Consider the following 16,233-nt stretch of genomic DNA (forward strand, 5'->3'; position numbering starts at 1 on the left):
TGCAGTATCTTGCAGTATCTTATAGTATCTTATAGTATCTTATAGTATCTTGTAGTATCTTACAGTATCTTATAGTATCTTGTAGTATCTTATAGTATCTTGTAGTATCTTGTAGTATCTTGCAGTATCTTATAGTATCTTGCAGTAACTTACAATATCTTATAGTATCTTATAGTATCTTATAGTATCTTGCAGTATCTTGTAGTATCTTGTAGTATCTTGTAGTATCTTGCAGTATCTTGCAGTATCTTATAGTATCTTATAGTACCTTATAGTATCTTGTAGTATCTTACAGTATCTTATAGTATCTTGTAGTATCTTATAGTATCTTGTAGTATCTTGTAGTATCTTATAGTATCTTGCAGTAACTTACAATATCTTATAGTATCTTATAGTATCTTATAGTATCTTATAGTATCTTGCAGTATCTTATAGTATCTTGCAGTATCTTATAGTATCTTGTAGTATCTTATAGTATCTTGCAGTATCTTATAGTATCTTGTAGTATCTCATAGTATCTTGTAGTATCTTGTAGTATCTTGCAGTATCGTATAGTATCTTGTAGTATCTTATAGTATCTTGCAGTATCTTATAGTATCTTGCAGTATCTTATAGTATCTTATAGTATCTTGCAGTATCTTATAGTATCTTATAGTATCTTGCAGTATCTTGTAGTATCTTGTAGTATCTTGTAGTATCTTGCAGTATCTTATAGTATCTTATAGTATCTTATAGTATCTTGTAGTATCTTACAGTATCTTGTAGTATCTTGTAGTATCTTGTAGTATCTTGCAGTATCTTGCAGTATCTTATAGTATCTTATAGTATCTTGTAGTATCTTACAGTATCTTATAGTATCTTGTAGTATCTTGTAGTATCTTGTAGTATCTTGTAGTATCTTGCAGTATCTTATAGTATCTTGCAGTAACTTACAATATCTTATAGTATCTTATAGTATCTTATAGTATCTTGCAGTATCTTATAGTATCTTGCAGTATCTTATAGTATCTTGTAGTATCTTATAGTATCTTGCAGTATCTTATAGTATCTTATAGTATCTTGTAGTATCTTGTAGTATCTTATAGTATCTTGTAGTATCTTATAGTATCTTGTAGTATCTTATAGTATCTTGCAGTATCGTATAGTATCTTGTAGTATCTTATAGTATCTTATAGTATCTTATAGTATCTTATAGTATCTTGCAGTATCTTGTAGTATCTTGTAGTATCTTGTAGTATCTTGCAGTATCTTGCAGTATCTTATAGTATCTTATAGTATCTTATAGTATCTTGTAGTATCTTACAGTATCTTATAGTATCTTGTAGTATCTTATAGTATCTTGTAGTATCTTGTAGTATCTTGCAGTATCTTATAGTATCTTGCAGTAACTTACAATATCTTATAGTATCTTATAGTATCTTATAGTATCTTGCAGTATCTTGTAGTATCTTGTAGTATCTTGTAGTATCTTGCAGTATCTTGCAGTATCTTATAGTATCTTATAGTACCTTATAGTATCTTGTAGTATCTTACAGTATCTTATAGTATCTTGTAGTATCTTATAGTATCTTGTAGTATCTTGTAGTATCTTATAGTATCTTGCAGTAACTTACAATATCTTATAGTATCTTATAGTATCTTATAGTATCTTATAGTATCTTGCAGTATCTTATAGTATCTTGCAGTATCTTATAGTATCTTGTAGTATCTTATAGTATCTTGCAGTATCTTATAGTATCTTGTAGTATCTCATAGTATCTTGTAGTATCTTGTAGTATCTTGCAGTATCGTATAGTATCTTGTAGTATCTTATAGTATCTTGCAGTATCTTATAGTATCTTGCAGTATCTTATAGTATCTTATAGTATCTTGCAGTATCTTATAGTATCTTATAGTATCTTGCAGTATCTTGTAGTATCTTGTAGTATCTTGTAGTATCTTGCAGTATCTTATAGTATCTTATAGTATCTTATAGTATCTTGTAGTATCTTACAGTATCTTGTAGTATCTTGTAGTATCTTGTAGTATCTTGCAGTATCTTGCAGTATCTTATAGTATCTTATAGTATCTTGTAGTATCTTACAGTATCTTATAGTATCTTGTAGTATCTTGTAGTATCTTGTAGTATCTTGTAGTATCTTGCAGTATCTTATAGTATCTTGCAGTAACTTACAATATCTTATAGTATCTTATAGTATCTTGCAGTATCTTATAGTATCTTGCAGTATCTTATAGTATCTTGTAGTATCTTATAGTATCTTGCAGTATCTTATAGTATCTTATAGTATCTTGTAGTATCTTGTAGTATCTTGCAGTATCTTATAGTATCTTGTAGTATCTTATAGTATCTTGCAGTATCTTATAGTATCTTGCAGTATCTTATAGTATCTTGTAGTATCTTATAGTATCTTGACCCGTATCCCAAGTCAGGCTGTGCCCGTCTTGAGGTGGCGCTACACCGGACACATGGTGCGGCGAGACTCCCGTGTCGTGTGATCTAACCTCGTCAGCGGGGCTGGACTAATTAGCCGGTGTTAACGAGCAGTCACTGGGGAGACATCTGACCAATTAACGTCATAATTGGCCGCATGCTGTGCGGCCAACGTTCGCGTGTTAATCACGACCTCGCCACAAAGTTGTCAAATCTGCGTTTCACCGACCGAGTTGAACGACGTCATTATTTAATCGGCGTGTCTCCTCAAGTCCGCGGCGGCGCGACTGCGCGTGCGGGAGGATCAAGCCCCCCGGTGGAAGTTTTGGGGGCACAGCTTCGCGGGTCCCGCCCTCTCTAAGCGGGTTGGCTCCGAGACCGCCCGCAGGCGGGGCGGCGAGTGGCTCGCCGAGCTGTCAGTCAAAGAGAGCCGTCCTCTCGTCGGGCGCGCTCGGCGTGCGGCTGGGCGTGCGGGATGTGACTTGACGGAGGGACGCGCCGGCGGACGGACCATCGCTCGCCACACGCACGCCGGTGATGTGTCGCTGACCAGCGGGACGGCGCTCCGGGGGCCCAGACGCGCACGAGATTCATTTTGGGTTTTGCTTTTGCATGTCAGCAGGACAGGACCCGGCGGTGGACGGACCGGACCGGAGCGGACCGGACCGGACGGACGGCTGGTTGTGGGTTTTTTTTGTGCCGTGTTCTACGTGTCTCTAATTAGCCGGAGGCATGCGGAGTCGCGTAAGGATTAGGAACTGCCTCACAATTGCGTGCTTGTTGTTGACGTTATGGGCGGAGGTAAGAGGACCCCGTTTTCCAAATATTACCACATTAATGCCAAAAGTTGGTGGGCGTGGGCCGCCTTATTTACTACCCCCCCCACCCCCACACCCCCCCCCCCACACCCCCCCCCCACAGCCCCATTATCGCGCCTTTCGCGTCACGATAATCGACGACCGAGCGACGGCGGCGGCGCGCTGTAGTTGGAGCGTGCGATTGTTACCATGACGATAAGCGGGTCCGAGCAATTAACGTGGGCCGTCTCCATTTTGCCGTGACGCTCGAGCCGACACGTTTCTGGGTTGTTGTTTTCGCACGTAGGCCCCCCCCCCCCCCCCGCGTGCGCAAGTTGTAAGTTGCATCGATTGCTGCCCGCTGCAACGGTGAATCTGTGCCGCCTCCTCCACCTGACCAGCGATTGCGCTACACCCCCCCCCTCTCCCCTCTCTCCCCCCTCCTCCCCCCTTTGTAACTCTACCGGAGCGTTTCTGTAATGTCAACCCGGCGCTCTCGGCCGCGCACTTGATGGAGTGCGTTTTGCGCAGCAGGGGAAGCAGCAGCAGGGGCAGCAGGAGCAGGAGCAGGGGAAGCAGCAGCAGGGGCGGAAGCAGCAGCAGGGGCAGCAGGAGGAGGAGCAGGGGCAGCAGGAGCAGGGGCAGCAGCAGCAGCTCATGCCTCTACGGGGATGTTAAGCGAGCCTGTGGTTTCCCTCTCTTGTGTGCGTGCGGTTTCTAGGCGTCCCTGTCGACCGGCCGCTTCGAGCTGCAGATGATCACCGTGCAGAACCCGAACGGCGAGCTGGCGGACGGGGAGTGCTGCGACGGCGCCCGGAGCCCGCAGGACCTGCGCTGCAGCCGCGACGAGTGCGACACCTACTTCAAAGTGTGCCTCAAAGAGTACCAGACCGAGGTCACCCCGGCCGGACCCTGCACCTACGGCGACGGCGCCACGCGGGTTCTGGGTGGGAACGTGTTCTCTTTCAAGACCTCCAGGACCAACCCCGGCAGAATCGACGGCGCCGGCGGGATCTCCATCCCCTTCCAGTTCGCGTGGCCGGTGAGTTTGCGCCTCCTCTCGGAACTCTGTGTGAATGCACAACGCGGCGAGCTCGGTTGCACGTTCCGCCCGCCACGGGGGGCCTCCGGTGCCGCGCAACCGGCTCGCGTGTCAACCGGACTTGATGAGTTTGGCTTTGTTCCAGTCCAGCGCCGCGCACCTGCTACGCACGCCCCCGCCAGGCTCGTTCAGTGTGCGTGCGTGTGCGCGCGCGCTTGGGTAAAGCGTGTGTCAAGGCCCAGACTGAGTTTACAGACGAGGTGCGTGTGCGTTCTAGGACCAGGTCCTCACCAAGACGTCTTTGCAACGTTAAACGTTGAATCTCTCTCTCTGTGTGTGTCTCTCTGTGTGTCTCTCTGTGTCTCTCTCTGTGTGTGTATGTGTGTGTGTGTGTGTGTGTGTCTCTCTCTCTCTCTCTCTCTCTCTCTCTCTCTCTCTCTCTCTCTCTCTCTCTCTCTCTCTCTCTCTCTCTCTCTGTGTCTCTGTGTGTGTGTGTGTGTGTGTCTCTCTCTGTGTGTGTCTCTCTCTCTGTGTGTGTGTGTGTGTGTGTGTGTGTGTGTGTCTCTCTCTCTCTCTGTGTCTCTCTCTTTGTCTCTCTCTCTGTGTGTCTCTCTCTCTGTGTGTGTCTCTCTCTGTGTGTCTGTGTGTGTCTCTCTCTCTGTGTGTGTCTCTCTCTGTGTCTCTCTCTCTGTGTGTGTCTCTCTCTCTGTGTGTCTCTCTCTGTGTCTCTCTCTCTGTGTGTCTCTCTCTGTGTGTCTATCTCTGTGTGTGTGTGTGTGTGTGTGTGTGTGTGTGTGTGTGTCTCTCTGTGTCTGTGTGTGTGTGTGTGTGTGTGTCTCTCTCTCTCTCTGTCTCTGTCTGTGTGTGTGTGTCTCTGTGTGTGTGTGTGTGTCTCTGTGTCTCTCTCTGTGTGTGTGTCTCTGTGTCTCTCTCTGTGTGTGTGTCTCTGTCTCTCTCTGTGTGTGTCTGTGTGTCTCTCTCTGTGTCTCTCTCTCAGTGTGTGAGTCTCTCTCTGTGTGTGTGTGTGTGTGTGTGTCTCTCTCTCTGTGTCTCTGTGTATGTCTCTGTCTCTGTGTGTGTGTCTCTCTCTCTGTGTGTGTCTCAGCTTCTGAAGCGGTCTGAAAGTCTGAAATCCGTGTGGTCTAAATACAGTTAGGTTGGTGTCTGTAGGTAGTGTTGCAAAAGATGGGTGTGTTTTTGCCACCACTCCCAGATAGCAGAGTGCTGTGGCTCGGACCCGTCCCACCCCCGGCACTTTCATCCGGCCCACACACCGTGTGGAATGATGGCGCTTGGGCGGTCCGCTCCTGTTTGCCAGAACCAAGCCATAGCAGTGCCGCATGTGCCATGTATTTGCCAAAGGTGGCCCATATTTGTGTTGTGATATTTGGGTCGTATTCAACATTTACCACACGGGCCACTTCAGGCTCACATCCATTTTGTCAGGGGCCAGAAGAAGACCATCAGCGCCGCATCACTGCCTGAAGTGGCCCACATCCGGATGCCATCTGGGCTCTGGTCTCACCGGGTGCCAAGTGGCCCTGCACTTCCACTGCGATTAACGTGCATCTCCGTAGAGGAGTGATGGTGGGTGAGGGAGTGGCTGTACCGGAGACCGTGCACACGGTTTGAGCACCGCAGTGGGAGCATGAAGAGTCGTGTTGATACCGACCCATAAGGAGCGCTTGGTTTGGATGGGATGTGTTACAGCTGGAAGTGGGAGGGCAGGGACCGGTGGCTGGGAGCAGAGTTGGCTGCGGTGCAATGCAACGCAGCCTGTAAATCACCATGAGCAGGAAGTAGAAAGACACTTGCCTCTACTGAAAGCAAACATCAGACTAAATCACCATGAGCAGGAAGTAGAAAGACACTTGGCTGTACTGAAAGCAAACATCAGACTAAATCACCGTGAGCAGGAAGTAGAAAGACACTTGGCTGTACTGAAAGCAAACATCAGACTAAATCACCGTGAGCAGGAAGTAGAAAGACACTTGCCTCTACTGAAAGCAAACATCAGACTAAATCACCATGAGCAGGAAGTAGAAAGACACTTGCCTCTACTGAAAGCAAACATCAGACTAAATCACCATGAGCAGGAAGTAGAAAGACACTTGGCTGTACTGAAAGCAAACATCAGACTAAATCACCATGAGCAGGAAGTAGAAAGACACTTGCCTCTACTGAAAGCCAACATCAGACTAAATCACCGTGAGCAGGAAGTAGAAAGACACTTGGCTGTACTGAAAGCCAACATCAGACTAAATCACCATGAGCAGGAAGTAGAAAGACACTTGCCTCTACTGAAAGCAAACATCAGACTAAATCACCATGAGCAGGAAGTAGAAAGACACTTGGCTCTACTGAAAGCAAACATCAGACTAAATCACCGTGAGCAGGAAGTAGAAAGACACTTGGCTCTACTGAAAGCCAACATCAGACTAAATCACCGTGAGCAGGAAGTAGAAAGACACTTGGCTCTACTGAAAGCCAACATCAGACTAAATCACCGTGAGCAGGAAGTAGAAAGACACTTGGCTCTACTGAAAGCAAACATCAGACTAAATCACCGTGAGCAGGAAGTAGAAAGACACTTGGCTCTACTGAAAGCCAACATCAGACTAAATCACCGTGAGCAGGAAGTAGAAAGACACTTGGCTGTACTGAAAGCCAACATCAGACTAAATCACCGTGAGCAGGAAGTAGAAAGACACTTGGCTGTACTGAAAGCCAACATCAGACTAAATCACCGTGAGCAGGAAGTAGAAAGACACTTGGCTGTACTGAAAGCCAACATCAGACTAAATCACCATGAGCAGGAAGTAGAAAGACACTTGGCTGTACTGAAAGCCAACATCAGACTAAATCACCATGAGCAGGAAGTAGAAAGACACTTGCCTCTACTGAAAGCCAACATCAGACTAAATCACCGTGAGCAGGAAGTAGAAAGACACTTGGCTGTACTGAAAGCCAAGATCAGACTAAATCACCATGAGCAGGAAGTAGAAAGACACTTGGCTGTACTGAAAGCCAACATCAGACTAAATCACCGTGAGCAGGAAGTAGAAAGACACTTGCCTCTACTGAAAGCAAACATCAGACTAAATCACCGTGAGCAGGAAGTAGAAAGACACTTGGCTGTACTGAAAGCCAACATCAGACTAAATCACCGTGAGCAGGAAGTAGAAAGACACTTGGCTGTACTGAAAGCCAACATCAGACTAAATCACCGTGAGCAGGAAGTAGAAAGACACTTGGCTGTACTGAAAGCCAACATCAGACTAAATCACCGTGAGCAGGAAGTAGAAAGACACTTGGCTGTACTGAAAGCCAACATCAGACTAAATCACCATGAGCAGGAAGTAGAAAGACACTTGGCTGTACTGAAAGCCAACATCGGCTGTAAACTGGAGCCATCTCCATGAATGAGACGCCGCCGCCGCCGCTACACCTTGCTTAACATTGTTCGTGTTGAGTGATGAAGAGAGCCGAGTGTAGATTTGGTTTTCTCTCCGTCAGTTATACAACCCAATCTCTGGATTTACTACAGATTACACCTGTAATCTGTAATTTTACAACGTAACTATCTTTTAGAATACTGAAAACGTCGACTCGGTACTCGGGTATTATGGAATAACAGACTTCAGTACCTTATCTGTATGCGGTGACCTATAGACTGGGTTGTGCGTTATTTACCCAAACAGTGAGGGTGGTTCAGGGGTTTATTTTAGAAGAAGAAGCTGTGGAGGCGCTAGCTGGTGAGCGAGCCGTACACTTGGACGTCTGTCTGCCAGTAACGGGCTGCCGTGGTGGCCCAGTGTTCAGATAGCGGCCTTATCAGGTCTGTGGAGCCCGGGTCCGTGGTGCGGGTGTCTTTTCTCACACATCTGAGCCCTGGCAAGCTCGAGGATATGAGCTGCCAGACTCAGATAATCCTCTTATCCTCCTTCCCAATGTGTTGACCGTGGCACCTGGAGATGGAGGTGAGGAGGAGACCTGCTCCAGTGTGCCGGCCTCCTGCTAAGTGGCTCAGGCTGATAACGGTGCATTATTCCAGCGGCAGATGTCACGGCGGGTGTGCAGGGGCACTAGCCACCGCCTTGTCGCGTTCCTCGCCACACGAACAAAGATGCAGTGTAGTATGGACTGGCCCGGGCTGGCTGCCCGTATCGAGAGCCGTCGTGGACCTGGACCTGTCGTCCCCGTCCTTACTGTCTCTTCCCTTGAAAACTGGTAAAAGTCCTGTATTGTGTTTCCTTTTCCTAAATTGGCACACTCCGACATAGCGAGGGCTTTTCACCTCGGGCTCGGGGGAAGCGACGTGGACGGGCAGCAGGGAGCCATGTTGCGGGGTCAGAAGAAGCTGCTTGTGCCCCAGCAGAAAGCAGACGTTGTGGCCTTGTCTTTGTCCTCTTGTTGGCACGCTAGTGTGATACCATCAGACACGGCCGGGTTCTATGAATGGCCGCCGGCTTACGAGGCTCCGGTGGCACCGTGCCTGTCAGTTTTTGTTTTTGTTTTTGTGCTCTAAACTCCCGTGATGGCGCTGCTGGAGGGTTTCTTACCGCGGCTCGTCATGTCGGCGTGTCTGTTGGGAGGCCGACGGACCTGAAGCTGGCCTGCACCGCTTCACCGCTGTGGAACTGGAAGTGAGCACACGCTGCTGTTTTCTCCACTGTTCTGTCGTTATCCGTCCTGCATTTTACTGTCCTTGGGATTCACACTTTCCAAACCCGAGGGAAGTTGTTTGACCGTCGGTTCGAATCCCCCCGTGTTACCTCCGGCTTGGTCAGGCACAGTTGGCCGTGTCTGTGGGCGGGAAGCCAGATGTGGGTTTGTGTCCTGGTCACTGCACTGGTCGGTCTGGGTGCCTGTTCGGGGGGGGGGGGGGGATAGTGTGATCCTCCCACGTGCTATATCCCCCTGGTGAAACTCCTCACTGTCAGGTGAAAAGAAGCGGCTGGCGGCTCCACATGTATGGGAGGAGGCATGTGGTAGTCTGCAGCCCTCCCCGGATCAGCAGACTGGGGTAATTGGACGGGTAGGTACAATTGGAGAGAGGGAAAAAGGGGGGGAGGGTAATTGTTTGACCATGGCGTTTGGCACTAGCCTCGTGAAGCCGGCCTAAATCTCACCAGCTCAGGTTCACTATACGAGATTTGAACATATACATTGAGAATCAGCTGAGCCCGGCAGCTGGACGCCAGACCAATCAGCTGAGCCTCTGGACGCCAGACCAATCAGCTGAGCCTCTGGACGCCAGACCAATCAGCTGAGCCCGGCAGCTGGACGCCAGACCAATCAGCTGAGCCTCTGGACGCCAGACCAATCAGCTGAGCCCGGCAGCTGGACACCAGACCAATCAGCTGAGCCTCTGGACGCCAGACCAATCATCAGCGATGGGGAGCGAGTTAGAGTACGGGGCCATACCGGGCTAGAGCCATTTGTTTTCTGATCTTTTTTTGGTCCAGTAATTTGTGAGATTAACCCCCTACTCCCCCCCCCCCCACACAGACACACACGCACAGCCCCCTCCATTGAGTTGCTTATTTACCACTCGAGGTCATTTTCATTCCTTTCAGTGTGATCCACATTCATGCAGACACCATTCAGGATTAAAGAATTGGACAATAATAGGATGAAACGGATCTAAACGCGTCAGTTTAGACCTGCAGCCATTTGACCAAATTAAATTTACAGGACCTGGTCTGATGGTTCCAGTGGCTCTGGTAATGCGGCTTCTGACTCGTCAGCAGTTAAACTGCTGGTGGCCGTGTTCCCTGGTGCTCCTCCCTGCCTTGCAGTTTGCTCTTACTTTCCCCACAACTCAACCAAATCTATGGATTTGCTGTCACTATACATCCATCCTGAACCTGGATCTGGATCGTATACCAGTCCTCCTGGCCCAGATGTGTGCTACGGCCATGTAGCAGGAGGGACAGTCGTTTAACAGGAAGTTGTCATCACCTGTCAAGCCAAACTACATGTTCATCGAAGTGTCAACATTTTGTGGCGAAAGTACAGAACCACCACAATCATTATAAAACGGAGGGACCACCCATGGAGGGCGGTCTGACAGGGCGCGGGAGCGTGGCAGGCTAAGCTAACTGCTAGCCCATGCAGACCGGCGGTTCCGACAGTCATCCTGGCTCGCGGTCGTTCTCCTGGACAGTGATATTTTTGTGTGTGTGTGTGTGTGTGTGTAGTTTAGATATATGTGTTAGCTTGGATATGTGTGTTCGTGTAGTATTTGGATGTGTTGTCTTTGTGTTGCACTGCTGTGGGTGGGCTGGGGGAAATGATGTGTTGGATGAGTGGTTCTGATTCTGAAATACTGGAAATGCTCTTAGTGAGACCAGCGCACTAATTCATACATTAGGACACACACAGCAAGAGTGCATCACTGACCAAGCAGATATGGGGTACACAGTAAGACAGTAAATGTGGTAGCTCTGCGTGTTTTTGTGTTTTGTTTTGTTACCATAAAATATAATTTTTACCTGTTCGAACCCCAGGCCGACCCAGGTCCTTTCTGTGTGGAGTCTGCATGTTCTCCCCGTGCCTGTGTGGGTTTCCTCCGGGTGCTCCGGTTTCTTCCCCACCATCAAAAAGACACGCATGTTGAGGTTAATACTCCTGCCTGTGCCCCTGAGCAAGGCAGTGGAAAGAGCTGGAGTCGGTCCCCGGGTGCTGCAGGGTGGCTGCCCACTGCTGCTAGCTACGCAGCGAGGATGGGTTAAGTGCAGGGAGTACATTTCATTTGTATGTGCGTACAAAATGACTCATAGAGTATTCTAGTCTTCTGAAGGGTCCCCTGGTACAACAAGCACTTCATCCTCAGGAAAACGATGTGGTCGTCGTCAGCAGCGGCCCACTCCAGCTTGTTTCACTACCACACACCCCAAAGCATGTGCATGCTGTTGGTGTGGCTAAGCTAGCCACAGGCATGTGGCCTCTTGTTGTTGTCACTCTGGATGTCATGGGTGCTATTGTGGTACTTGTATCTCTTGCTTTCATCTTCCTTTGAAGTGTGTCTGCTTTTATCAGTTCATTTATTGGTATTTTGGTGCCGAATATATAACAAAAAAAAACAAAAAAAACTGTCGCTGTGAGAAGGAAGGAGGCGGGCTGATCCCCAACAATGGTCTAGTCACACAAGGTTTGGCTCACATGGTCTCTGAGCACACTTGTCCAGTCAATACATTTGATTCTCTCTCTCTCTCTCTCTCTCTCTCTCTCTCTCTCTCTCTCTCTCTCTCTCTCTCTCTCTCTCTCTCTCTCTCTCTCTCTCTCTGTGTTTTTATAGCTGTGTCAGACCCGGGGGGGGGGGGGGGTTGAACAGCCGTCTTCTACATGCAGACATAGTGAATCCGAGGCTAGCAGATAGTGCCACGGTTAGCCCCACCTCATGGGGAGCTTGCTAGGGCTGTTGCAAGGAGCCAATTGGCTAGACCTGTAATAAACAATTATCTGCTGTTGTTGTGCCCCCCTCCCCCTCTGTTTGGGCCCAGGGGGAACTCTGTGGAAAAGCCCTCACCAGAGCCTCAGCTATGATTCAGCTGACTGCAATATTGATTATGAAATTATCCAATCAGGGCAGCCAAATGAGCAGGCCTCCCCCAAGTGCATTATTATGATTATTATTAATGTTATTATAGTGCTTTTGGCTTGTTTGGTAACTAGGGTCTGTTCATTAGGTGGTGTGGTGTTACCATGCATATCTGAAGGGGAGTGGATGTAGTTCTCTTGATATTGTTTTAAACGTTGTGTCTCGGGCTGTTCGTGTGTCCTCAGAATAAAATCAAAGCTTCGGGTTTGACTAAGTGGTTGGTAAATAATGTTGACGTTCGTATCTGCTCAGCAGAGAGTGACTCAGCCGAACCTACATCAGCAGTACAAGACTTGTAATAGCTCAAGTCAAATGGCAGATGATCCCATTAAACATCAGGGGCACCTTTTAGAATTGTGTTCAATTGCTTCCTCTGTCCATTTTTGAATATTCCACTGAAATCATTCTCAGATTGTGTGTTTGCATTTAAAGTTTTTACATTGTGCAACATATAACAGGCCTACATAGTTTGTTTTTCCCTCAGTTTATCATTTGCCACTTACAGTCATTGGGATCCTTGTTATCTGGCTTCCGGTGTGGGAAGATGGCGGCCTCACCTAGTACCGTCCATGCAGTGTCTTTGTCCACGTCTAAGTGTTGTCTTCATTTGATGGCTGGGAGAGCTGGTGCTGGATCGGCTTGGAGAGCAGGGCAGGCTAAGCTAACTGCTAGCCCATGCAGCCTGGCAGTTCTGGTAACACCGAGGACGGTCTGGTGGCGGCCTCGCCTGGTGTTGACTGTGGTGTTTTTGATGTCATCGTGAGGAGTGCTGGGAGGTGTGTCGGGGGTGTCTGGCTGGGAGAGCTTGGTCTGCTTTGTCTGGTGGGCCCGGGGACCATGTCCCTGCCTGGAGCTGTGCCTGAGGAGGAAGCACCGAGGGTCAGTCTGACAGGATGTGGAAGCGGGGCAGGCTAAGCTAACTGCTAGCCCACGCAGACCGGCAGTTCCCACAGTCATCCTGGCTGGCGTTCGTTCCCTTTGACAGTGATTTTTGTTTAGTGTAGATATGTGTGTTAGTGTGGATATGTGTGTTCTTGTAGTGTTTCGGATGTGTTGTTGTCTTTGTGTTGTGCTGCTGTGGGCAGGGGGAAACGGCGTTTCGTTTCATGTATGCAAGTGCATGAAGTGAAGTGACAGTGTTCCTGGTTCCTGATGGTGTTAAACTGAAGAATCTCTTCCTATATGGAACCAGCAGCATCAGGGAGAGAAAAGTCGTCATATGTTCAAACAAAGGACACGTCTTTCTATGCCCACACCCTGGCTGCAGGAGGGCAGAGGCTTCCCCACACAGTGTGCTCATGTCGGACGGGCTCGGGGATGGCAAGCGAGACTTGCGTGGTGTCAGAAGTTACAGTACTGATGGTCATCTCTGTTGCTCCTTCGCTCGCCAACAAAAAATGCAGCGTAGTGTTGACTGATTTGGCCCGCAGCCTATTTCAGGCCTTGGCGACTGGATGTGGACTACTGTCCATCATTCCTGTCTGAACTTTGACTGCACTAAATTGCTGACATGTTTTCTCTTGGAAGGAGAACATTCCGGTGTACTTTTCCTCTGCCCCTGGAAATGTGGATTATGATACTTGTGAGGGGTATAGTGCTGGAAAGTGGGGGTTTTTTTCCACCGATAGTTGTTCTCTTATCAATAATACATGTGGCCCCACCACAGGAAAAGCCTCAACCTTTTACAGTGGTGTGATTTCACTTTTCCCCGCATCTTTTGTTTGCGTATTCATTTCATTCCCTCTTGAATGTTGTGTCAGTCAGTCATTTGGACACTGGTGTTGAAGGGAAGTCTGCCCATTAAGAATGGGAATACAAGTCAATTGTTCCTGCTTCCCGTTCCCAGCTGACCGTTTGTTTATTTGTTGCTCTGCTTGCTTTTAACTTTTAAAAACTTTGAACTCCTTGGGACCATTGGATTATATTTTTAATTGATCTTATGGTTTGCCTCTATTATTTTATGGCTTTTATTCTATCATCAACTCCTGCACTGACTTGATTGCACTGAAACCTCTTGATTCTGTACTGCTGGAGCTGTATGTGGTGAGAACCGTACTGACTCAACCCTCAGCTAACGGAGTTAATGGCTTGATTTTAGCATTGTTAGCAGCTTCTTGGTTTTACTTTTTAACCCATTGATCTGAATTGATCTTGGCAGTTTTATTAGTCTTTTACCATTTTATCTCAGCTCTGTTAGTTTTACAAGACACCCCTGCTTGCTTTCCTATTAATTAAAACTTACTGATCTGGCTACTTGCTGGCTAGGCTTGTTTTTAGCCTGTTGGCTAATTTAACCAAACAATTACGCCAACTGTGTGCTATAAAGACTGTAAGGGCTGTGTGCTACTCAAGAAAGCAAATAGAAAGATCACTGACCTTAAAGAGGGTATTCAACAGCTTTCTGTTGAACTGCATAAGAAAGATGTGGCTTCTGAGCAGTCCCAACGGATTGCCTCTCTCAGTGCAACCATCCAGGACACAGCTCTGTGGGGCCCCTCCGCTTGTCCACAGCTTTCCTCCCGCTTGACACTTAACCACCAGTCGTCCTGGGCTGAAGTGGTGGTCCGCGGTCGCAAGAGAGACTTTGGGGCTGCCTTTCTGACAGCTACGCAACCCTGTCTGATGCCACTCTGGTCAAACCAGCTGATGTTCCTGCGGTTCCAGCTTGTCCAGATCTGGACCCTTCTATGGAAACAGTGCCTGCTGACACTGCAGCTTCCCCACCGCTAGTGGCTAGCAGTGCTCAGGTGGCTCGCAATCCCACTGTGAAGCCAAAACAGCCCTCATCCCGGGTAATGACCTCCTTTTCCTGTCATGAGATCCTGAAAGAGTCTGTGATAAGATGCTCTGGAAGTCTCCCTTGACCCAAGCCGGCAGGGAAATCCATTCCCAGAGCTGATGTCGTTGCCTCACCACAACACTCACCTGCTCGGGCAATCCATCCCCCGTCAGCGATTTTTCAAGACACAGTGTGGATCGTGCACTGTCCTGCCATGAGCACCCACAGCCGACATCTCCTCATCCCCTTTTCTCCCCAGCCACAGTTGGGGATTTGATAAACAGGACCATCCATTTCTTCTACGCAACCCCACGCTGTTTCCCTGGAGCCACGGTCCCTGGTATCCTGGATGAGCTCCCGGGGCTGCTGCACTCACTCTCGTCCTCCACCAATCAAGTGATCGTTGTTATGGGGGAAAAACGATGCAGCACTTCAGCAGTCTGAACAGACCAAAAAGGATTTTAATGATATTTTCAGTTTTATAAGTACTTGTGGAAAATCTGTTTTTATTTCCGGTCCTCTTCTGACGCTGGCCCGTGGAGCAGGGTGTTTCAGCAGAATCCCCAGCCTCCACACTTGGCCCCTGTTCTGCCTGCAGAACTCGCAATATAGGTTTTATTGAAATGTTAATCTGTTTTTGAATCGTTTCTCTCTTCAGCACTGATGGAGTCCACCCCGACAGGCTGGGGAGCCAAATGCTAGCGGCCAACTTGCAGCACGTTGTACAGTTCTCGCAATGTAACTGACTGTTTATATTCCACACTCCCTTCCTGGAACCTCCATCTTCGCCTATGGTGGTACCCCACACTACTGTTCCCCCCCACTAGCTCCCCCCATTGGCCTCATCGGTCATATCTGTCATTAACCCTCTCACCGGGAGTTTTCCTCATACAGATTATTATTAGGCATAAGGCCTCTCGTCCACACAACATATCTAATGGTAGAAACAATAACAATCTAATATTTGGAGACATTTGGAGCAAATGTCTGCAATTTACATCCTATTTGCTGTATTTCCATTTCTTTCCCCTCTTCTTTGACACTAAACGATTTTGGCCTCTTGAATGTGAGATCTCTTGGTAAAAAGTCCTTTATCATTAATGATTTTATTGTTTCTAATGATCTGGACTTTTCTATGATAACTGAGACATGGCTGTCCCCGGGGGACACTGTTCTCCTGATTGAGGCTAGGCCCCCTGGGGGCAGCCTAGCTGTTGAAACAAGTTAGGGCTTAAGTGCCATCCTGTTACTTTCGGTAATTTTATCTCCTTTGTGGTTTTAAGTTTCTTAATCACTGGCCCTCCCCCTTTACTCTGCATCTTACTTCATAGGCCCCCTAATTCACTTAGTTTTATTTCTGAGTTTTCTGAGCTCCTATCCATTGTCATGCCTAAATATGACAGGATGCTTATTCTTGGTGATTTTAATTTTCATGCATGTTGTCCTTCCCATTCCCTCACATCACATGTTTTAGATCTTATATACTGTTTTAACCTCATTCAATCTGTTAAAGGGGCCACAAATTCCAAAGGTCACATCATAGACCTTGTACTCGCATCTGGTTTCTCTCTCACGTGT

At 47.7% G+C, this 16,233-nt stretch overlaps 1 protein-coding gene across 3 annotated transcripts in view; it reads left to right on the forward strand.

The window, feature by feature from the left end:
- The first annotated feature begins 2,927 nt into the window (after positions 1-2,927).
- jag2b (jagged canonical Notch ligand 2b) overlaps positions 2,928-16,233 on the forward strand; it is a 116,018-nt gene continuing 102,712 nt past the window's right edge. For all 3 annotated transcript variants that reach the window (XM_056294397.1, XM_056294398.1, XM_056294399.1), the window contains exons 1-2: positions 2,928-3,232; positions 3,950-4,270. In XM_056294397.1, coding sequence (XP_056150372.1) covers positions 3,164-3,232; positions 3,950-4,270 — 390 coding nt within the window. In that variant the 5' untranslated portion in view covers positions 2,928-3,163. The remainder of the gene's footprint in view (positions 3,233-3,949; positions 4,271-16,233) is intronic.

This window comes from Lampris incognitus, chromosome 15 (genome assembly GCF_029633865.1).
Source record: "Lampris incognitus isolate fLamInc1 chromosome 15, fLamInc1.hap2, whole genome shotgun sequence".
Lineage (NCBI taxonomy): Eukaryota > Metazoa > Chordata > Actinopteri > Lampriformes > Lampridae > Lampris > Lampris incognitus.